Source organism: Hemicordylus capensis, chromosome 2, assembly GCF_027244095.1.
Source record: "Hemicordylus capensis ecotype Gifberg chromosome 2, rHemCap1.1.pri, whole genome shotgun sequence".
Classification (NCBI taxonomy): Eukaryota; Metazoa; Chordata; class Lepidosauria; order Squamata; family Cordylidae; genus Hemicordylus; species Hemicordylus capensis.
In genome coordinates this window covers 219,773,406-219,796,479 of record NC_069658.1, presented here as the reverse complement: position 1 = coordinate 219,796,479, position 23,074 = coordinate 219,773,406, and the positions used below count along the sequence as shown (strand labels likewise).

At 47.9% G+C, this 23,074-nt stretch overlaps 1 protein-coding gene across 2 annotated transcripts in view; it reads right to left on the bottom strand.

The window, feature by feature from the left end:
- The window catches only part of FBN3 (fibrillin 3), a 235,163-nt gene that overhangs the window by 148,090 nt on the left and 63,999 nt on the right, over window positions 1-23,074 (bottom strand). For both annotated transcript variants that reach the window (XM_053298377.1, XM_053298378.1), the window contains exons 8-10: window positions 14,092-14,289; window positions 9,822-9,947; window positions 1,028-1,153 (exon numbers count right to left, since the gene is read on the bottom strand). In XM_053298377.1, the coding sequence (XP_053154352.1) occupies window positions 1,028-1,153; window positions 9,822-9,947; window positions 14,092-14,289 (450 nt within the window). The remainder of the gene's footprint in view (window positions 1-1,027; window positions 1,154-9,821; window positions 9,948-14,091; window positions 14,290-23,074) is intronic.

Sequence of the window (23,074 nt, the reverse complement as noted above, 5' to 3'; positions counted from 1 at the left end):
GGTATAAAGCAGCTTCCAGTGTCCCTATGCTGACAGTACCAAAAATCAACATTGATTAGGCAATCACCTTTGGCAATCACCTGTCTTTCAGCCTCCGTCAATTGTCTGCAGCCAGGACCTGATAATGGCTGGGATTGCCAGTGGCTTTCTGCAACAGCGTCCAGCCAATTAATGCAGCATGCGATAGAACTGCAGGCAGGGGCGGCCCTTTCAGGAGGCGAGGTGAGCCAGTAGCCTCAGATGGCAGTTTATTGGGGCGCCAGCAAGGCAGCAAGGTGTCCCCTGCCAGAGAGAAGCTCTTTGGGACTGATCTGACCCTGGCAAGCTTGGCAAGGAGCGCCTCCCCTCACACGCCTCGCAAAGCTTGTAGGAAGCACAAGGAGAGAAGAGGAAGCTGCTGGCAACCAGCCCCCTTCCCCACCCCCAGCACCCTTTTCAAAGCTTGCAAGGGTCACTTCTGAAAAGGGTGGCCCCCACCAGAATAGTGGGGCGAGGCAGCATTGGGTGCCTCCCCTCCAGTGCTGCAATACCTTGGGCCATCCCTGCTTGCCAGGTTGAATGGGAGACGGTTGATGGAGATGTCATAGGGCTCACCTGCATGGGCGGCACCCCTGTGATGGCTCTTTTGCCCTTGATCCATAGGAGTGCGGGCAGGTGAGAGATGTAGATGGGAAATGGGATGTCCTCCCAGTCATGTTAAGACCAAGACCAAGACCAAGACCAAGACCACGGCCAAGATCAAGGCCAAGGCCAAGATCAAGGCCAAGGCCAAGACCAAGACCAAGACCAAGGCCAAGACCAAGACCAAGACCACGACCACGACCACGACCAAGGCCAAGACCAAGACCAAGGCTAGGGCCAAGGCCAAGGCCAATATCAAGGCCAATGCCAAGGCCAAGACCAAGGCCAAGGCCAAGACCTAGGCCAAGGCCTAGACCTAGACCAAAGCCAAGACCTAGGCCAAGGCCAAGACCAAGGCCAAGACCACCATGAAAAGGGGATAATGGGAACACAGTTCCAGGCTTACCAACACAGCAGGATCCATCTGGACTGGTCATGAAGCCCCGGGGGCAGGCACAAACGTAGCTCCCAGCCGTGTTGGTGCACTCTCCACCATCGCAGATGCCGGAAACACTGCTGCATTCATCCACATCTGGGGAAGAGCAATGCAGAGCCATGAAGTTGGCTGGCTTGATGGCTGTGACCGTATGGTCAGGGCCTTGACAGGAGGAAACCAAAGTCACCTTAATGACTTAGGGCGTCCCCCTGAACAGGCCACTCAGCGTCCTTTGTTCCTATGATGCACTTGGAAATCCTGTGGCAATAAGAGCAATCCCTCTTTAGGCTGAAGCCCAAGGGCCAATCTCTCACTGGAAATGCCAGGGGGAGAAATAAGCCCTCTGCCCTCCTCTACAGAGACCAGGTGCTGTCCTTGCAGACCACAAATCTCAGGTGGGCACGACTGCATCAGGGCAGCGAGACACCCCTCCCACAGGAAACCTCTAGAGGCCTCAGTGATGATGCTGAGGGGGCTGCGCTGATTGCTCGTTTCGTGGGAGAAGAGTGCCCCAAAGAATGATTTAGCAGAAACAACATCTGAGGCCAGGGGAGGGCACAGTTTCCATCACTGCTTCCCCTTGGGGTCCCTTATCACAGATGATTCCTTTAAAAAACAATACAAAACCATAGTATTGTTTATTAACTATGCCTTATTGTTAGCTTCCTTGGAGGCAAGTAGTTGGGAAGAAAGGCAGAACAATAATACAATAGTGGGTGACATACAGTACTGTGTTACATTACATGCAGGTGGCAAGGTAATGACTGTGCAGTTGTGTAAGTGTGCTCACGCGCATGTGCAAAAACCACACAAATGCAGGTGTGTGCCGGTACAGCCATTATTTTCAATGGCCATGCTGTCGCACAACTCCGCACCATTTCCACACTTGTGCAAGAGAACAACAGCACAAACATTACATTGCAACGTGCACAGAACGTTGTGCAGTATGTCATCCAGTAATAATAATGATTATTATCATTATCATTAATAATAATGATGATAATGATGATGCTATTATTATTATGCCTTTTTTCCTGATTACAGGCATCTAAGAAAGCTAACAGTAAGGCATAATCTACTGTCTAAGAAAGCTAACAGTAAGGCATAATCTACTGTGTGTGTGTGTGTTTGTGTCTTGTTTTTAACTAACAATTTAAAGCATAAATGTTGCTGACTGTGGAACCAAAAGGTACCACACTTCACTTCCACCAAGCCTCTGCTTCCACCAGAAAATGTGAGATCCCTCAAACCTGTTGGGGCAATGAATTAATTGCCCACCTCTCCATGAACAAGTGAGAAGCAACACCCTTCACATTTTAAGGGGGACCCACTTGCCTGAAAGCCCCCAAACCTGAAACAGGTACTTCCTCCCTCCCTTCCTTCCATTCCATGTTCACCCCACCTTTCCTCAACGGAGCTCAGGACAGTGTCCATGGCCCCCTCCTACATCTTATCCTAAAAACAACTCTGTGATGGGAATTGGACCATCACATCCTCTCATCCTTGTCAGCCAGTGAGCTTCATAGCTGAGAGGGAGGGCCTTAAACTCAGATCCGCCCCAAGCCTACACCCAACATCCCAACCACTGCACCAGCAGCATTTAAGATAATGCCTTCTCCGTTATGAGCCCTGCTGCCTGTTGAGTTCATCCGGGAAGGTCCGTCTGCAGTTGCCACTCACTCGTCTGGTGGCTGCTCCAGGATGGACCTTCTCCATGGCCACCCCGAGGCTTTGGAATGTGCTCCCTGCTGAAGTAAGAGATGTGGCCATCTCTGACAGCTTTTTAAAAGACTCTTAAGACCCATTTATGCATCCAGGCTTTTAATTAGATTTATAGAATGTGTTATGGTTACACCCTGGCATTATGCCAGCTTAAAGCAGTCATTGGGTTGGCATCTAGACTGATGATGCACTAACACAAACTTGCTGTGCATGCGCAAGGATATTTCAAAAGCTAGGGTTGCACCTGCACAACAGCGGGCTGTGCACCAAGGTATGCAACCTGTGGCATGCTTCCTCCTGCTGTGAAATGCCCACATATCCGTCCGTGATCCTTGATGCACATGCGCAGCAAGAATGCAAGAGATTGCCCACCTGCAAGCACCCCTGGGATGTTCCACGGCTCTGTAATCTTCTTGCGCAACTTGGCTCCTTGCACTATCGCAGCATGAGTCTGGATGTCAGCCAGTGTAACTCCTCTGCTTACGAACACTTAAGAACTTAAGAAGAGCTCTGTTGGATCAGGCAAAGGGCCATCCAATTTCAGTATTCTGAATTGCGGCAGCAACAAAGCAAGGAATCTACCCTCCACAGCAATGCTGCAGAAATGTTATTTCTGAAAACAGGACCCTCCCCACCCCCTTTTTTCCTCCTCTCCCCTCCACCCCCTACACAACACACACACACACTTTCTGGCTCAAGGTCTTCCAAGTAGTAACTCCCAGCCTCGTTCCAAGACTCTGTTCAAAATTAAAGTCCACACAGCATGTTTGAGCTCCCAGACAATGGCACGATTCAAGGAGACCGTTGATTTTGGAAGGGGCTTTCGTTTATTTGGGCTGGAGCGAGCACGAAACGTTTGGCACTTTCAAAGAAACGTAAGCCAAGGGCTTGAGAGAGGAAGGAACAGCCTGCGAAAGAGCGCCAAAGAGGAAGCAACAAAGATGCTGGAACCTTGCTGTCGCCACTTTGCAAAATCCACGGAACTGCCGCGTGGATTCGACTCCTGCCAGTATGCACTCGTGGAATTCACAGAAACCAACCCACCCACCCCAGAAGGCAAACGATTAAAAAGAAAAAAGGAGTTCTTGGAAACCTGTTAGGGACATTTCCAAAACACAGACTAAAACAGCAGTCACCTGGCTGGCTGTGATGCCATGAGATACTGGCAGACCTTGCTAGATGTGGATTCGTTATCTGCAGGTTCGCATATCCATGGTTGGGTAATTGACACCCAACCAGGATACACCCAAAAATACTGCAAAAAGGGGTTGATTTCACATATCCACGGTTTGAAGATGGCCGGAATGACCTCAGAGGTGATTTCCGGCTGTCATTTTGTAAAAGGGAGCTATTTTGTGGCTCATTTAGTTTTTAAAAAACCTTCTTTTCCCATGAAAAATTGTGGGGAAACGGAAGAATTTGGATTCCTGGGGGGCATGGCTGGATAGCTGGAGGCCCGCAAAGCATGGTAGGGCACTTTATTTTGCACTTTAAAAAAAACAAAAACATTTTTGGGCCATTTCCCCCATGATTTCCCATCCTCCAGGAACCTAACCCCCAATTCCCATAGGCTCAGTGTCTCGTTATTCATGGTTTTGTTACTCACACGGTTGTAGGCGAGGAATGGAAACCCTGTGAATAACGAGGTATGCCTGTACTCACAAACATTTCAGTTGCTCAGAGGAGAAAGCATCAGTAACAGAATGTTGACAAAAGGGCCAACTTGAGCAGGGCAGTGAAAATTCAACTGGTGTCAAGAAAATTTTTTAAATGACATTTCCTAAGAGGCCAGAATCCTTCCTGCTGGGAATAACGCAAGGAGAGTTCTCCAGAAGAAACTTAACATTTTTTATGTATGCAACCACGGCGGCTAGAATAGTATATGCGCAGAAAAGGAAAGATAATAAAATGCCCTCAAAATAAGATTGGTTGATAAAAAATTTGGAATACGCTGAGATGGCAAAACTTACAGCACTCATACGGGATGAAAGCTTGGAATGTTTCAAAGAAGACTGAGAACCATTCTTACTTTACTTAAAGAACTATTTTTCCAATATGGACCTTTCAGCAGGGTTTGAAATTTAGTAACAACAGCAGGTTGGGCAGGGTAAAATCAAGTTTGCAATGTGGAGTATATGTTTTGAATTATTATAGCAATGATAGATTTGCATAGTTAATATGAACTGTGCAGACTGGTAAGTGGGAAGTCAATATTTTAATTAAATGTAATTGGATAGTTAAGATATTGTAAAAACCAATAAAATTTTAAAATGCGAAAATTCAACTGGTGACTCTGTGTGTGTGTGTGTGTGTGTGTGTGTGTGTGTGTGTGTGTATGTGTGTGATATTCGCATGGGGCTTTGAAATGGAAGAGGTAGTGTGCTGTTGGCCAGAACTGGAGAAATAGGAAGTGAGTGGAGATGAGGGCCTAAGGAGACAGGGACCCCACCCCAGAAACAGGGCAGTCAAATGAAGAGGGAACAGAATAGGTACTGGGCTGAAACACAAGAACCTGAGGGAAAGATGGGTAGGGTAGTATTCCTAACAGATACGTTGGGCAGCTTCATATGACCACCGTCAAGTCTGTCAGTGTTGGAGATGCAGTTCCAGTGCATCGACCTCTTGCACCAACTATCCTAAAAACCACTAGGGGCATTGGGGGCAGAGGTAGTGAGTGAGGGTCTCCTTACTGGTTCCTGCTTTCCTCTACTCTATGACCCCCTCCCCTGCTTTGACTCCTCAGGTACTTCCTGTAGTGAGTCAGTTCCCTTCCTTTCCTCCCAGAGAGAAGATGGAAACCTCTCTCTCTCTCCCCCTACCTATTCATCATGTAGCCTTTAGACAGAATTAGGTCTTTCCTATCTCAATGGAGGAGAGCTGGTCTTGTGGTTGCAAGCATGACTTGTCCCCTTAGCTAAGCAGGGTCTGCCCCGGTTGCATATGAAAGGGAGACTAGAAGTATGAGCACTGTAAGATATTCTCCTCAGGGGATGGAGCCGCTCTGGGAAGAAATTTCAAGTTCCCTCCCTGGCTTCTCCAAGATAGGGCTGAGAGAGATTCCTGCCTGCAATCTCGGAGAAGCCACTGTCAGTCTGTGAAGACAATACTGAGCTAGATAGACCACTGGTCTGACTCAGTATATGGCAGCTTCCTAAGTTCCTATGTTCAATGTATTTCACCAATAAACTAGTTAAGTAACTTAGACTCTACAGGGATCTCCATGCATGCTCTCTAAATAGCTTCAACAACTAAACTCTGCACTCTGTAACTGGACTGGTAGCTTCCTTGGCACTTTGCTAAATGATCACAAATCCCAGCAGTAAGTGGGGAAAATGTCCTGGATACATTGGGAATTGAGAGTGCAGACTCCTGATGGGTGTGATTCCAAATCTGGCTCCAGCGCTCTCCACCTGACATTCTTCACTGGGCTTCAAATCCTGAGTACAGAAATCAGGCGGAATATCGGGTGGAGAATCTTGGGACCTGGATTTGGTGGTGGTTTGTATGACATGTACGCCTGGAGCACGTGCTCTAGGTCCCCAACATACCCCCCTACACACACCACCTTATGGACTTGCCAGCGGTCATGTGAAGCCACCCTTTATCTTGGAAAATCACATTTATTCCGACTTCAGCCATTTTGCCAAGCCTTTGCACTCTTAAGGAGAAAGGGCCGGACATGGGTTCAAATTCAAATTAACCTAAGACCCGGCTTGCTGGTCAGAGTTTTGGGTTCCAGGAATCCACCCCACCCCCCAATTATCACCACCTGTCCTCTCTCTCCCAGGAGGGGCAGAGCTAAGGATATTGCTCAGGATTCTGATGCAATCTGCACCATGGTGCAATGCTCCAACTGCTGCTGGCAGGGCCCTAACAATGCTATTACTGCCTTGCCTGTTTCCAGCTGGAGCCATTAAATACCTCCCCCCTTTCCCCCTTTCACCCTTATACGAAACCATTCCACACTGTGAGCATGAAACAGGCCCTCTGGGAAGGCATCCTTGCTGGAAAGGACGCCGCAGCTGAACCTGATGCGAAAGCCGGCCCAACCACAGCACAGCTGGGAATGTGTGAGATGGCCACATTCTTTCTACTCTCCCCACTGCCTGCCGTCACCCACTCCTGCCCCTCACAGGGCAGCGAGAAGGGGGTGTGTGGGGGGGGAGGAAAGAAACCACATTCGTTAGGGGGAAGAAATGCTCTTTTCAGAGCAGCAGAATGAAATCATGCGCTCAATCGAGTCTCTTGGTGCTTTTAAACTTGGTACTAATGATGTTGTGCTTCAGCCTGCCATCTGTAGGTGGGGAAAAAGCTTATCCCACAAAAATGTAGGGTTTGCGTGTGAGGGTGGGCAGGGGGGAAGAGACTTGCCTTGCTGCTGGGAAAGCTGTGGAGAAAAGATTTTAACTTCCCAATACTGCTGAGATTGTAATTGACCCACACGGAGGTCCAAACACACACGAATTATCAGTACAAGTATGGACAAAAGATTGCAGTATGTCCCTGGTGTGCATGTGTTACCCGAGTCTGTGCCTGAAAATTTTAGGCACCTCTCCCCCTCACAAGCAGAAGTGATTGTGACTGTTTTGAGGGAGTATTCTTCAAGCTGAGAAATTTCCTGCACTTTTGTTCAGTATCTCCCTCTCAAGTGCAAGTGCTCTTAGGATGTGTCCATAAGCATCATAACATTTCCAGCGCTATGTTTCGGAAATAGATAGAAGATTATTCAGCCTTGGATGACTTGTTTATGAACAACAACTCCCATAATTCCTGGCCACTGGACATTATGGCTAGGGATGATGGGAATTATAATCCATAAAACAAGTTATCTAAGACTGTTGTTATTTTAATAAGTATTAGCTTTATGGGCGCAGAGCAGCTACACGCTAGTACTCTGCTCTCCTCAGCCCCCAGCACAGCCCCCTCACCCCACCCTCACCTGAACCCCAACCTTCACCATTGGCCCCCGTGCCCACCCTCACCTAAGCGCCGTTTCTTTTCCTTAGCGGGAGCTGCAGCACAGTCACGGAGGCCATCTCCGCCGCCGCCGCCGCCACCACCGCTGCCACTGCCAAAGCCATCCCTGAGTCCCTCACTGCCCAGCCCAGCCTGCAGCACGTCTCCGAGTCCAGACGCCCACATTATGCCAGGCCCTGGCTTCGCGGATTGTGTAGCTCAGCGGTAGAACCTCTGATATGAACACTGAAGGTCCCGGGTTCAATCCCTGGCAGTGTCTCCAGGTAGGGCTGCGAAAGACCCCTGCCTGAAACCTTGGAGAGCTGCTGCCGGTCAAAGCAGTCAACACTGAGATGGGTGGAGCAAGGGCCTGACTCTGTATGAAGGCAACTTCCTGTTTTCGTATTTCATTGGATGTTTGTTTGTTTGTTAATATTGTGGCTGTGACTGAACACAGATATCCTTTTATTACAAACAACACTCTCTCTCGCTCTCTCTCGCTCTCTCTCTCTCTCTCTCTCACACACACACGTGTTGTTTGTAATAAAAGGCTATCTGTGGTCAGTAACAGCCACAATTTAAAAACCCCAACAGTGGGATGTATTTACATCAGCTCTTGTTTTTACGTACATATACATATGCATACAGCCACCTTAAGTGGCGCAGCGGGGAAATGCTTGACTAACAAGCAGAAGGTTCCCGGTTCGAATCCCCGCTGGTATGTCCCCCAGACTATGGGAAACACCTATATTGGGCAGCAGTGATAAAGGGAAATGCTGAAAGGCATCATCTCATATTGTGCGGGAGGAGGCAACGGTAAACCCCTCCTGTATTCTACCAAAGAGAACCACAGGGCTCTGTGGGCGCCAGGAGTCGAAATCAACCTGACGACACACTTTACCTTTACCTTACATATGTGCATACACACACACACACACACACACACACACACACACACACACAGAGTACTGTGTGTGTGCGTGTGTGCATATATATAAAAACAAGAGTTGATGTAAATACATTCCACTGTTTTGGTTTTTAAGTTGTGAGTCACCCGGGGTCTATCTGACCCCAATACCTCATCAGTGAATTGTCCCCCCACCTCCCAGCACAGATTTGTTAAAAATAATTGCTGGAGACCGGGATTAAGTCACTGGAGCAGAGGAGTACACAGCACTCCAGGTGGAGTAGGGAGCGAGGAAAATGAAAACTTGGCATAACCAGGTTGGGGAGGGATGTGCAACACAACCTCCATCCCCACAGGAACGGGCTGAGTATATTTCTGCTTGATCTCCCAATAACTGCTACAATGAAGAAATCTCAGTTAAGGATCTGAGTGCTGGGAAATTGTCAGTGGCAGCTTTTAGCAAGAAATATATCATTCGGGGAGGAGAGGGTGGAATTAGCAACGGCTGAGGAGCCCTCTTGGGAAAGCCCTGTGTCTGGAAATCATTGTATTGCTCTTAGTAACATTAAGCCCTTTCTAAATAAAACATGTTCGCGATTACAACATTTCCTCATTAAACTTATTTTTTAAAATCAGGAAACAACATTTTCCTAAAAATGTCATTTAAGAACCGATTAATAGCTCCGTAGGCTCAGAGCATAGGTCCATCAAGTCCTGATTCTGTTTCTGCAATGGAGCGGAATGTTCACAGACTCAAAGGGCACTTAACAGACAATCAGGTGAGCAGAGCTAATGAAACTCTGGAGAAGCAAGGAGAAGGGGGGAGGAGAGCTTGAACAAAAAGAATGGGAAAATTCTTCAGCTTGAAGAATACTCCCTCAAGACAGTCATGACCCCTTCTGCTTCTGAGGGGGAAAGGTGCCCCAAACCTCCATCATGCTCACTCATAGGCTCACGTAACAAATGCACACTACAGATCTATGGAAACATTTTGTTGCAAGACCTTACTCGTGGTTTATTAAAAATTATATCAGTAAACTAGAATCTTAATAGAAACATCTTTTTTATTTTATTTTTTATTGTTAGGGCAATACCCTAGGACAGGGATTCTCAAACTTTGGTCCCCAGATGTTGTTGGACTACAACTCCCATCATTCCCAGCCAGAATGGGCTTCTCACCTTCACACTTGTGGCTTGTCTCACTCTGCTTGTGGCCGGCTGGACACTTGCACTCATAGGAGCCCACCGTATTGAGGCAGTTCCCTCCTTGGCACAGCCCAGGGATTGCCTGGCATTCATCCACATCTAGGGAGGGAAAAGAAGACAGATGAGGATCCTGGATTTCCCCGAGAACAGGACAGGAAAGGTCCCCTCCAGGGGCAGCCCTGCACCCTACAACAGCGGAAAGCACAAGTCACAGGTAGAGTACCAATATCATACCAAACCATGGTTGGCGCTAACCATGGGGCTGATTCTGATGTCCTGTGGAACCCCAGTTAGTTTGTTCAATGACCTTGAACCTTGGGAATGCACACTTCCCGCTCCCATCCCACCATGAGCATTCATCCCGGGGTTCAGGGAAGTTGTGCAGAGTCTGGCACAAACCGGGGTTCCATGTGATCAGCCCTAGGGTAAGAGCCAAATATGGTTTGGCATGGTATATGAACTCAGCCTGTGTGCAGTGTGTCACCCAAACCCATCAATCTCACTTATTTCAACCATCTTGCTTCAGAAAACCCTTGATCTGAACCCCAAGGGCTGGAATTAGTTTCAGATCCGGGTTCTTTGAAGCAAGTAGGTTTGAATAAGCTGAGACTGGTGAATTTGCATGACGTGACCAATCTCAGCATCTTTTTTTTAGACAGGATGATGTGACCAATCGTGACCTTTTGGATGACGTGACCAATCTCAGAATCTTTTTAACCTAGACAGGAAGTAGATGTTTGCGTCAGTGGGAGTGGAGAGTTCCTGTTCCTGAAGATCAGGAAGGGCACACAGAGCCCATACAAGCATTCAGACGTAATGCAGAACCACATTCGAATGGGCCTGCGGTTCCTCAAATGTTACGTCCGAATGCGGAGAACTGGAGCCCAGCACAGCGACAAACCCAAGGGTTCAGAACTGGAACTCCAACTCAAGGTTCCCCGGATCTGACATTGAGGGAGGACACATGATTGGCTGTGCAGGCTGTCAGTAAAGAAGGAAGTCCGCACAGCCAGTTCTCCCACCTCTCTGTAGCCTCGCTGACTGCAGAGAGACTGCTCTGCTGTACGTCCAAATTTGGACGGGGGGTGGGGATGGAGAGCAGAACTGTGCGTTCAATGGTTCCACGCTAGATGTGAATGAGGCCACTGTGTGTCCAGTTGAGAAAATTAAATCCAAGAATATATCCAAGGATTCATTTCCGAAATATCATACTGTCAACTTGTGGGAGAAGTATGGACTAATATCCCCATATGATTGCAGTGCCGTATTCAATTGGAAGACAGAGTATCCGATCAGTCTTATGGTTTTGCCAGACAGGTTTCGACACTACGCAGTCCTCCTCAGCGGCAGGAAGAGTCTCACTTCCACTTGTGGACTCCTGTCCCTTCATAGGGACTGAACCAACAGATCCTCCTCCCTTCAGTTTCTGCTTGGTTGCACATGCTCAAACACAGTTGTGCAATGGATGGGCATTATTTCGAATGACCGTCCAATGCACAACTGCATTTGTGCAACTGTTTGCACATTTCGTTAAAACACACACACAGAACATTGCACAGTTCATCACCTACTTCTCTCGCCATCTCTTATAGCCATTTGACTCTCCTCTCAGTCAGCAGCATGTGAAATGGCACCAGAGTGCTCCATGCACTCACACACTTCTACTATGTGCACCAGAGGCAAGAGAGGTCTACTCCACTGCCCCTGCCCTCTCGGCACTCCAAAATGTAACTTCTAAGAAGGTGGTGGACAGAAAGCAGATCAGGTTTGACTGGTAGATCACTGGGTGAGTCACAGCCAAGAGTTTCTGAAGGCTCTTCTGGGTACTTTGTCAAGGATGTTAAGAATAAAATTCCCCCTCCAATCCTTTGATTCACCTCTGGCCTGGAAAAGGACGACCTTCTTACCTGTCACCTTTTCACCTGAAACTTCCTGCTTGCATTTTCCAGGATGTTTTGCTGATCTAGTTACTTACCTAGTTGTGCTCTGTTCCTCAAATACAAGGATTAGTGAAGGAATGTATATCAACATGAAAGGGGTTAATTATACATCTGAGCTGGAGTAACAATAGATCAAAGAAAGGCGGAAACAAAACAGTCTGTTCCCTATTAAGAGAAGGATTGGAATGCCGACGTATTTTTTAGTTATGATTTTCTGCTTGATCGTGAGACCTTTTAGAATTAAAAAAAGGCGTAAACTCAAGTGGAGAATCAGGTTGCTGTTCAGCACCTCACCAGACTCTAGGGATGTGCATGATCCGTTCATGCACCCACCGGCGGGGTGAGGAGCAGTTCCCTTAAGAAGCAGGTAAGGAGCTCTTTATCTATTTATTTAGTTAGTTAGATTTATATGTTGCCCTACTCCCATAGGACCCAGGGCAGCTTACAAGCAAACATACACAGCAACACAATTTCATTAAAAATATATCTTACACAGCCTCATAAACCACAACCCCATTCAATACTTATTCCTCATGACATAATAACCATGGATTACAAGATCACTCTATGACCAGCTATCTCAGCAACCAAATACCCGGTGGAACATTTCAGTCTTACATGCCTTACGAAAGGCCAAAAGATCATGGAGAGCTCTGATATTATCCGGGAGACTGTTCCATAGAGTCGGGGCCACCACTGAGAAGGCTCAGGCTCTCGTTGATTGCAATTTAATATCCCTAGGGTCCGGGATCACCAAGGCATTACTTGTGGCTGATCTCAGGACCCGGCTCGGGACATATCGAACCAGGAGGTCTTGGAGGTATGGAGGGCCATACTGTGTAGGGCTTTAAATGTTAAGGTTAATAACTTAAATTTAACCTGGGACTCAACCGGCAACCAATGCAACTGAACGAGCAAAGCTGTCACACATGCCACCAGAGCTCCAGGAACGTCAGCATACTTGACTTCCGATCATGGAAAGGCTATGCCAAATCTGTGAACCCACCAGGGTTGGCATATCCTGCCCTACTTGCAGTATGGAAGATGACAATCTGTCCTGTACTTCAGAGGCTAGGTACAGATGTTGGTTTCTTTACTGCAAATAGGACAGAATATGCCAACATTGGCAGGTTTACATGATACACCCAAGGTTGGCATGGCCTCCCCATTGACCAGCTATTGGGTACATATGTATTCCCAGAGCTCTGGTAGCTCACAGCAACCTCAGATGCCACATTATGTGTGAAACCACCGATAGGGTCTTTCCAGATGGCAAGAAGCTTGAGTTGCTTCTTGTGTGAGTTGCTCACCCTCCATATGTGTCTGCAAACTTCTGTTGTCTTTTGCAGCACAAATTTGTGCTGTGTTCAGACGCAGAGCAGAGTCCTCACTGGCCAGCTCTTGTTTTCCACAGAGAACCTTTATTTGCCAGAAGAGCAGTAATTCGTTCTTCACAGAAAGCAAGAGCCGGCCAGCAGGTGGCGCTGCAAAAGTTGCGTGAAGACCCAGCTTTGCGTCTGAACACAGCATGAATTCGCACTGGGAAGGACGATGCAAGCCTCCAGGTGTGTGTGGAGGGTAAGTCAACTCACGCTTGGAACAGTACCATTTATTGCCCTCTGGAAGGACCCTGAATGAAGAACTAAGCTCCTTGAAATTACCTTTCATACAAAGCCCTTTAACATGTTCTGATATGCTATGCTTTGTCTATTTTATGCTCCATATGTGCTGCACTTTACTATATAAGTAAAGCAGCATCCTTGTAGAAGGTTTTTCTCTTGGGTTCTTATATTTGACATTGTCAGTACAATACCCTAATGGATACAAACTCACATAGTGGTGTATTCTCCAGCCTGGAGCATTGGCCTATTTCAGTTCTGAAGGTATGAACAGTCATCTAAACCAGTGTTTCTCAACTGCTGGTCCTCAGACCGGTGCCGGTCCGCGAGACACTGAGTACCGGTCCATGAAGCATCACTAATAAAAATCATCCCTCAAAAAACAATTTCGGGCAGGTGGGGGCCACCAGCAGGAGCTCTCTGAAGCTCATTTCTAGGTAGCCCTCGCTGCTGGATAATGTCCATTTTGAGGGCTGCCTGCCTAGAAATGAGCTCTGGAGAGCTCACCTGGACCCTGGGCTCCACCCCCTTTGTGCATGACATTACTGGGGGTTAGGGGTGGCAGCGAGGGGGTGACCCCTTGACTAACTGTGCACAAAGAATATACCAGTCTATGACTCCAAAATCGTTGAGAAACACTCATCTAAACAGAGGCAACATGCCACACTCTGAAGTAGCACTGACCTTGGCATGCCCCGGTGCGGATGTTGGGAATGAAGCCCCGTCGGCAGGGGTGGGGCTGCGCCGGGCACATCTCGCAAGGGTGCCCCCAGGCCCGTCCAATGGTGGCGCAACACATGGTCTTGGTGCAGACAATGCCGCTGAGCTGTCCCTGGCACATCTGGTTGTTGACCTGGCTGAAGCAGGGTCCGGTGCGGTAATCTGGGGAAGACAGAAAGCCATGACAGGAACATAGGAACATAGCGAGCTGCTGTCCAATGCTGAGTCAGACCATTGGTCCATCTCGCTCAGTATTGGGGTTAGCTTCCTATGTTGCTAACCACTAAGGCAGGACTGCACAGTTTCAGCTCTCCTGCAGATGTTGGACTACAGCTCCCATCATAGGAACATAGGAAGCTGCCATATACTGAGTCAGACCCTTGGTCCATTTAGTTCAGTATTGTCTACACAGACTGGCAGCAGCTTCTCCAAGGTTGCAGGCTGGAATCTCTCTCAGCCCTCTCTTGGAGAAGCCAGGGAGGGAACTTGGAACCTTCTGCTCTTCCCAGAGCTGCTCCATCCCCTAAGGGGAATATCTTGCGGTGCTCACACATGTAGTCTCCCATTCCAATGCAAACCAGGGTGGGCCCTGCTTAGCAAAGGGGACAAGTCATGCTTGCTGCCACAAGACCAGCTCTCCTCCCTATTAAGGGTAGGGGTGGGCAAAGTGGGCTCAAATTAGGGTAGGCATGGGGAAACTTGGCTTGTTGAACTACAACTCCCATCACCCACAGCTACAATGTATTGCGGCTGGGGATGATGGGAGTTGTAGTTCAACAGCGGCTGGAGGGCCAGGTTTGCCCACCCCTGTATTAGGGCAACGTGATCAGGATCAAGTCAGGTGGATGCATGCAATATCAAGCAAGCTGCACAAATGGAAAGAGACCATCATTTCACAGGGAGTCGAAATAATGTGCTTGGAGAGAAGTCTCACTTCCTGGGACTCTTTAGTCCTGCTGTCACTGCTGGCCAAGCCCATCTTGGAAACTGGGCTACTTCCAGTTGGGTGACCTTGGGCCAGTCACAATCTCTGATCTACCTTGCAGAGTTGTTGTGAAGATTTTAAAAAAGTGGGGGGGATAAACGTGTACATTGCCCAGAGCTCCTTAGAGGAAGGGAGGGATGAAGGTAATATATAAATCAAAGAATGGACATAGGAACATAGGAAGCTGCCATATACTGAGTGAGACCATTGATCCATCTAACTCAGTATTGTCTACACAGACTGGCAGCAGCTTCGCCAAGGTTACAGGGAGGAATCCATCTCAGTCCTATCTCGGAGACACCAAGAAAGGAATTTGGAACCTTCTGCATGCAACTTGTTGCAGAGACAGAGAGGGGAAAACCTTGCCAGTTTCGTCACTGGTTTGCTTTAAATATATATATATATATATATATATATATATATATATATATATATATATATAGCCATGTACTCCAACACAGATGTAAACTGTGGAGGGGAAAGTTTGCCAGTTTTTCTGCTGATTTAAAAACATACTGCTACTACTACTACCACCACCACCACTACTACTAATTATCTATATATTTAATTATCTAAGGCATGCACGTGGCTAATCCCATGTGCGGCAGCTCTCGCGAGAGTTCGGCGAACTGCCGGATAGGCTAGCCACAGGAGGGGTGGGAGAGGGAAAAATGGTGGCGGTGGCCGAAGAAATCTGCGGCAGGTGGGCGGGCAGGGGGCGGCAGGACGAGCAAGAGGACAAAACGGCGGTGGGCCGCACACTTTATGGGCGGGAAAAATGGCAGGGGACGGGCGGGAGGACAGGAGGGCAAAATGGTGGTGACGGCGGCAAGGGAAGAAGGCGGCAATGGAGGGTGGCCGGCCAGCGGGCCAGCAGGCGGGGGAGGAAGGAGTTGGGCAGGAGAAATGGTGGTGGTGTGTGTGTGTTGGGGGGGGAGGTGGCGGCAGGACAGGTGGCTAGAGGTGCAGATGCTCTGTGCCCCGCCCAGCTAGTTGTTGTTGCTGTTGATATTATGGCAGACATACTGCACAATGTTATGTCAGCCCAGTAACATTGCATGCACACAGGTCGTACAAATTATTCAAATGATGTTACATGAGAGTAACCCCATTAGAAATAATGGTCTCACTCCCATGTAATGTCATTCGTGCAGCTTGCATGCCTGCAGCCTTAGGAGGCTTTCATCCCGCTGTGTAGTACGTCAGCCAGTAATAATAATGGCTGACATCCAGAGTTATGCTTCGCTAGCGCAAGGATATTTTGAAAGATGGTTCCATTAAACCGGGAGCTTGCGTTCCACACACGTGTGTTGCTAGCGTAGTGCTGCCATGCTAGTGCAAGGACTAGAGCAGGGGTTCTCAAACTTGGGTCCCCAGAAGTTGTGGTCCGACAACTCCCATCATCCCCAGAAACAACAGCCAAAAGCCATCTGTGGACCCAAGTTTGAGAAGCTCTGGAATACAGAATGGATGTTGCACAGCAGAACTAACATCTGATCTGGTCTGGACTAATTCTTATGCCAAGGGAAGATGTCAACAAACTGCACTTTCTTTCTTTCTTTCTTTCTTTCTTTCTTTCTTTCTTTCTTTCTCCATCCATCCATCCATCCATCCATTCAGTTAAATTAAACATATTTCTATACCACCCCAAACTTCTGTCTCTGGGCAGTTTACAATTAAAATCATTTAAATATTAAAATCATTAACATTCAAATCATTTAAAACCCAACATTAAAAGTATTAAAACTATAAATCTAATTAAAAGCCTGGTGAACAAATATGTCTTCAGTGACTTTTAAAAAGCTGCCAGAGATGGGTAACTTCGATGAGGCTCTTATCTCTACAGGGAGCGCATTCCAAAGCCCAGAGGCAGCAACGGAGAAGGCCTGTCCCCGAATAGCCACCGGACCAGCCAGTGGCAACCATAGACAAACCTCTCCAGAAGATCTCAATGGGCGATGGGATTCATGGCAAAGAAGACGTTCTCTTAAAAACATCTAGCAATAGCAATAGCAATAGCACTTACATTTATATACCGCTCTATAGCCGGAGCTCTCTAAGCGGTTTACAATGATTTAGCATATTGCCCCCAACATTCTGGGTACTCATTTTACCGACCTCGGAAGGATGGAAGGCTGAGTCAACCTTGAGCCCCTGGTCAGGATCGAACTTGTAACCTTCTGGTTATAGGGCAGCAGTTTTACCACTGCGCCACCAGGGGCTCTTTACACGGAGGGATGTACACGGAGGGATGTGCACGAAATGCTTCATGGATATCCCAGGGGGCAGGAAGGAATACTTTTAAAAGGAGGCAGGCAGACCCTACCTACTCCTCCGGTGAGCCAATGCTGCTCCACCCCACCCCATTGCAGTGCTGTCCTTCTTTAAGTCTAACTTGAAAGCAGCAGCTATTCTGCTGTCCCCTTTAAATTGCAGCGCTGCACAAGGGCTGCTGGGAGCAGCATCCCATTGGCACAGCATGGCAGCTTAAAGGGGACAGCGACACGGTTGCTGCTTTCAAGTGAGATTTAAAGAACGACAGCGTCACAATGGGGCGGTGTGGGGCAGCATTAGCTCACTGGAGGAGCAGGTAGAACCTGCCCACACCAAAACGTTTGGCTGCAGAAGGCCGAATCGTTTCAGCACCTCTCCAAAGAGGCACCAAAACGATTCGAGCACATCCCTAACTACATGTCGCACAACTGATTGCACAATTTTGTAATGCAACCTTGTATATGTCCTGAAGCAGGTTTTCCACTGCCATAGGCCAGCACAACCGTGGCCCTCTGGCTCTGTTTGGACAACAACTCCCAGCATTCCTAGCCACAGTGGCCAATAAGCAGATATGATAGCTGGTCTTGTGGTAGCAAGCATGACTTGTTCCCTTAGCTAAGCAGGGTCTGCTCTGGTTGCATATGATGTTTGAGCAGCGTAAGATCTTCCCCTCAGGGGATGGAGCCACTCTGGGAAGAGCAGGAAGCTTCCAAGTTCCCTCCCTGGCAGCATCTCCAAGATAGGGCTGAGAGAGATTCCTGCCTGCAACCTTGGAGAAGCCACTGCCAGTCTGTGAAGACAATACTGAGCTTGATAGACCAAGGGTCTGACTCAGTATATGGCAGCTTCCTATGTTCCTATGATGGGAGCTGTAGTCCAACATCTGCAGGAGAGCTGAAACTGTGCAGCCCTGACTTAGTGGTTAGCAACATAGGAAGCTGCCTTCTACTGAGTCAGACCATTGGTTCAGCTCCGTATTCCATACACAGACTGGGAGTGGCTTCTCCAAGGTTGCCGACCGACCGGAGTCTCTCTCAGCCCTATCTTGGAGATGCCAGGGAGGTAATCTGAGACCTCAGATGCTCTTCCTAGAGCAGCCCCATCCCCTGACGGGACTGTCTTACAGGGCTCACACATGTCTCCCATTCAAATGCAAGCCAGGCTAGACCTTGCTTAGCAAAGGGGACAATTCATGCTTGCTACTACAAGATCAGCTCTCCTCGCACTGTGCAACACTGCGGAGCACCACAACTTTGTCCCAGCAAACGTCTTGCATGTGCACAACTGCTCCTGTTGTACTCGTGCAGCAGTAGTCTGGGGGCCAGCCAATCATAAGAACAACCAATAGTGGTTGCCTTTCAGTAGAATTCTGTTCTGAATCTGCTGTGCCACTGCTGGCATCTGAAACAACGCAGCATTGTGGAGCAGGACGGGTGCACTTCTACTTCAAACTGCACAATCAGAGTTGCGGAGTGCTACGCCCATTGCTCTGTGCAACTTCAATAGTACAATTTTGTCTGAAACAACATGGGGGATTCAGAACCTCTGTGTCAGCCTGTGCCGAATGTCAACAACAACAACCCCAAAAGACCTTGAGGAGCACCTCAACACTATAGGGGCCACAGAAATCACCATCAGCCAATTACAAAAAGCAACTTTACTGGGAACAGCCTATATTTTGCGACGATATCTATAATAACAGCAACAGCATTGATAATAAAATTCAGCCATCCCAGGTCCTTGGGAAGGACTTGATGTCTGGATAAAACAAACCAGTCAATAACACCTGCCTGACTGTGTAAACAAGAAATAATAATATTGTTGTTGTAGGCATCTCCACAAAATGTAGGCTGCTCCAACTACAAAAAACAACTTTACTGGGAACAGGCCTACATTTTGTGGTGATACCTATAACAACAACAATACTGATAATTGATATTGATAACAAAATTCTGGCTTCCTAGGTCCTTGGGAAGGACTCGATGTCTGGATAAAACAAACCAGTTAATAACACCTGTTTGTGCAAACAAGAATTATTATTATTATTATCATCATCACCATCAGTAATAATAATACTGGCAGTGCTAGATAATGGGCAGATGCTGCTGAAACCAGGAGAGGGTTGGAGACGCAGGATTACATACACACACAACACAGACACCAGCAGAGAGGCAACATCATATAGTGGTTAGAGTATTGGACTCAGGCCAGAGAGAGCCGGGTTCATATCTCTGGTCAGCCATGAAACTCACTGGGTGATGCTGGGCCAATCACTTCTCTCTCAGCCTAACTTACCTCACACAGTTGTTGTAAGGATAAACATAACCATGTAAACTGCTCTGAGTTCCTTGGATATAAATGTAACAAGTTGTTCTAGTACTAAATTTGGTCCAAATTGGTTATGCAGTTCACAAGTTAGCTCACTTGTGCCTCAAACATTCATGCATCTGTCATCTTGAATGGGGCTGAATGACATCATTATAAACTATGTGTTTGAGGTGTCTCTATGTGTCCCTACAATTACACCAAATTTGGTACTAATCGGTTCCTACTTGCACCTCAAATGTTCAGATGTCTGCCATCTTGGATAAGGGTGGATGACATCATTTAAAATTACACCACTGAGGTGTCTCTATGTGTCACTCACTACAACTGCTATTGTAAACCACCCAGAGACTAAAGTTTGGGGCGGTGTACAAATTTGATAAATAAAATAAATAAATGAACTGTACCAAATTTGGTTCAAATCGGTTAGATGGTCCTCGTTAGCCCACGTGCACCTCAAACAATTATGTGTCCGCCATCTTGAATTGGGATGGATGACATTATCACAAACTATGCCGTTGAGGTGACCCTATGTGTCCCTACAACTTTACCCGATTTAGTTCATATTGGGTGGGGCGGACACATTGACGGACAAATGGATGGAATGCCAGGTGATCTCATAAGCCTACTGGAAAGTAGGCTAAAAAAATTATTAATAAACAAACATCACCGGTACCTCCTCTGCCCCATGAGACATTAACTCTGAGGTCAGCATATGCCTACAACTGGCACACCCTCCCCCCAAATATTGGCCTCTTCAGTATAGCCTGCTTGCTTCCTACCTACTCAACCTATACATTCCTAAATACACAAATATTATTATTATTATTATTACATTTATATCCCGCTTTTCTCCAAGGAGCCCAGGGTGGTGTACTACATACTTGAGTTTCTCTTTCACAACAACCCTGTGAAGTAGGTTAGGCTGAGAGAGAAGTGACTGGCCCAGAGTCACCCAGCTAGTTTCATGGCTGAATGGGGATTTGAACTCGGGTCTCCCCGGTCCTAGTCCAGCACTCTAACCACTACACCACACTGGCTCTCAATATTGGGTTGCATGTGCAGCCTGGAACATAGGAAGCCAGATCACTGTTCCATAATGAGTCAGACTTGGTCCCTCTAGCTCCATATTTACAAGTATTGGCACTGAATCTCCAAGATTTCAGGCAGGAGTCGCTCCCTGCCCTACCTGGGATTGAACCTGGGACCTTCTGTATGCAAAGCAGATGCTCTACTACTGAGCTCCAGCCCCATCCACTAAGGGAATCAGCGGAAGACACAAATGAAGGGAGAAATACCATGAAAAACGAAGAACCCTCGCCAATTTCCCCACTCCAGAATCAGAATTACTGTATGTTTCCTTCATGGTCATCATGTCTTTCCACACAACCCAAACAAGGCCAAATATTTTCTGCAGGGGATTTTCAAGCGATAGGAAACAGATTGTGGAACACAAGCGCGCTCACATATTTTTCAACCCAGCAAAGGATCTGCAGCTCATTAAGGCGGCTGACGGACCAAAAACGCCATGTGCAGCTGGTTAGCTCTTTCCAGAAAAGCGGAATCTTTTCATAATGGGGAACAGTTGGGCTCCCCACCCCCTTACAACAAGCAAAACAATTAAAAATAGTGGTGGTTGTGGTGGTGGATCATATTTTTTCCAGGGTGATTTCCTCTGTTGGGCAAACGTAGCCCTCCATAAGCAGTGAATAGTGTTGGGAACTTTCGGATATTTATTTAGGGGCCCATGGAAAGTGCCAACTCTGAGGCACTAACTTAGTGGGCATGGCCCACCCATCCCAGCCATGCTTCAACCTTCTAAATCAGCTAACCATAATCATCGTTAAACTCAGGGGTGGCCCTTTCATAAGGCAAGGTGAGGCGGTTGCCTCAGGCGGTGGATTATTGGGGGGGTGGGGTTGGCAGGCTGGCAGGATGCCCCTCTGCTGCCGCCCTGAGAGGAGCTCGTTGGGACAGATCTGAGCCTTTGTCCTGCTAGTGATGGCCACGAGCTCGGATGGCTTTACAAGGGGCTTAGACCAATTCACAGAGGACAGGTTTATCAGAATTACTGTGTGTTTGTTTCCTTCACAGAAACATGGCTACAGTATAAGCCACCTGCAGCCTCAGAGCCAAGATGCCTCTCAATACCAGTTGCAGGCAAGCAACAGCAAGAGAGAGGGCCTGGCCTCAGCTCCTGCCTGTGGGCATCTCGGAGGCCTCTGGTGGGCCACTGTGTGAAACAGGAGGCTGGACTAGATAACCATGGGCCTGATCCAACAGGGCTGTTCTTATGTTGCCAATCCCTGTCCTATAGGAAAGAGACAATCCATCTCTTTCACCAACATTCTAGGAGAGTCATTCATTCATTCATTCATATACGGCAATGGCGAATACAGTTGTCTCTCGCCTATCGCAGGTTTCCCAATCACGAATTTGAGTATCCGCAACTGGGAAATTGTGACCACCCTCACAAATCGCGAGCTGAGTATTCGCAGTTGGGAGAGTTTTTTTTGTTTTTGTTTTTTTAATGGTGGGTTTTTTGGTGGGTTGGGGGGTCATTTCTGGGGTCAGGGGGTCATTTCCGGGGGGTCAGGGGGCAATTTCCAGGGATTGGGGGGCAATTTGGGGGGAGGGTTGGGGATCTGCTTTTCTTAGTGGTGGCAGAGCAGCAGGGACAGCAACGAGAGCTCTGCCCGCCTCCCAAACGGCCGGGTGCTGGAGGCGGCGAAAGAGCTCCTGACACGGACCCGCCTTCCTCCCAAATGCTACAGACCGGGCCAGTTTCAGGCCTCTGCACACATGCCTGATCTATAGCATTTGGGACAAAGGTGGGCCCGTGTCAGGAGCTCTTTCGCCGCCTCCAGCACCTGCCTCCAGTGCCTGGCCATTTGGGAGGTGGGCAGAGCTCTCGCTGCTGTCTCAGCTGCACTGCCACCACCACTGCACAGCTGCAGTGGTAAAAGTAAGAAAAACAGATTTAACTTTCCCTCCCACCGTCAGGGGCTATTTGGGGGGGTCAGGGGGGATTTTTTTAATTTGCGATTCCCCTAACCCCCTGTTTCCCATTCATCGCAATGTCGCCCCAACTCCGAATTTGCCAACCACGAGGTTTTCCTGGAACGGAACCCTCATGGTTGGTGAGGGAAGGCTGCATTGATATATCGCTTTTCAACAAAAGTTCCCAAGTGGTCTACGTAGATATAAATAAATGGATAAAATGGCTCCCAAAGAACTTACAGTCTAAAAAAAACCCATAAGATTGACTGGCGGGACGCTGTGCTGGGGGTGAATAGGGCCAGTTGCTCTCCCCCTGCTCAATTAAGAGAACTACCCCTTTTGAAAGGTGCCTCTTTGCTCAGT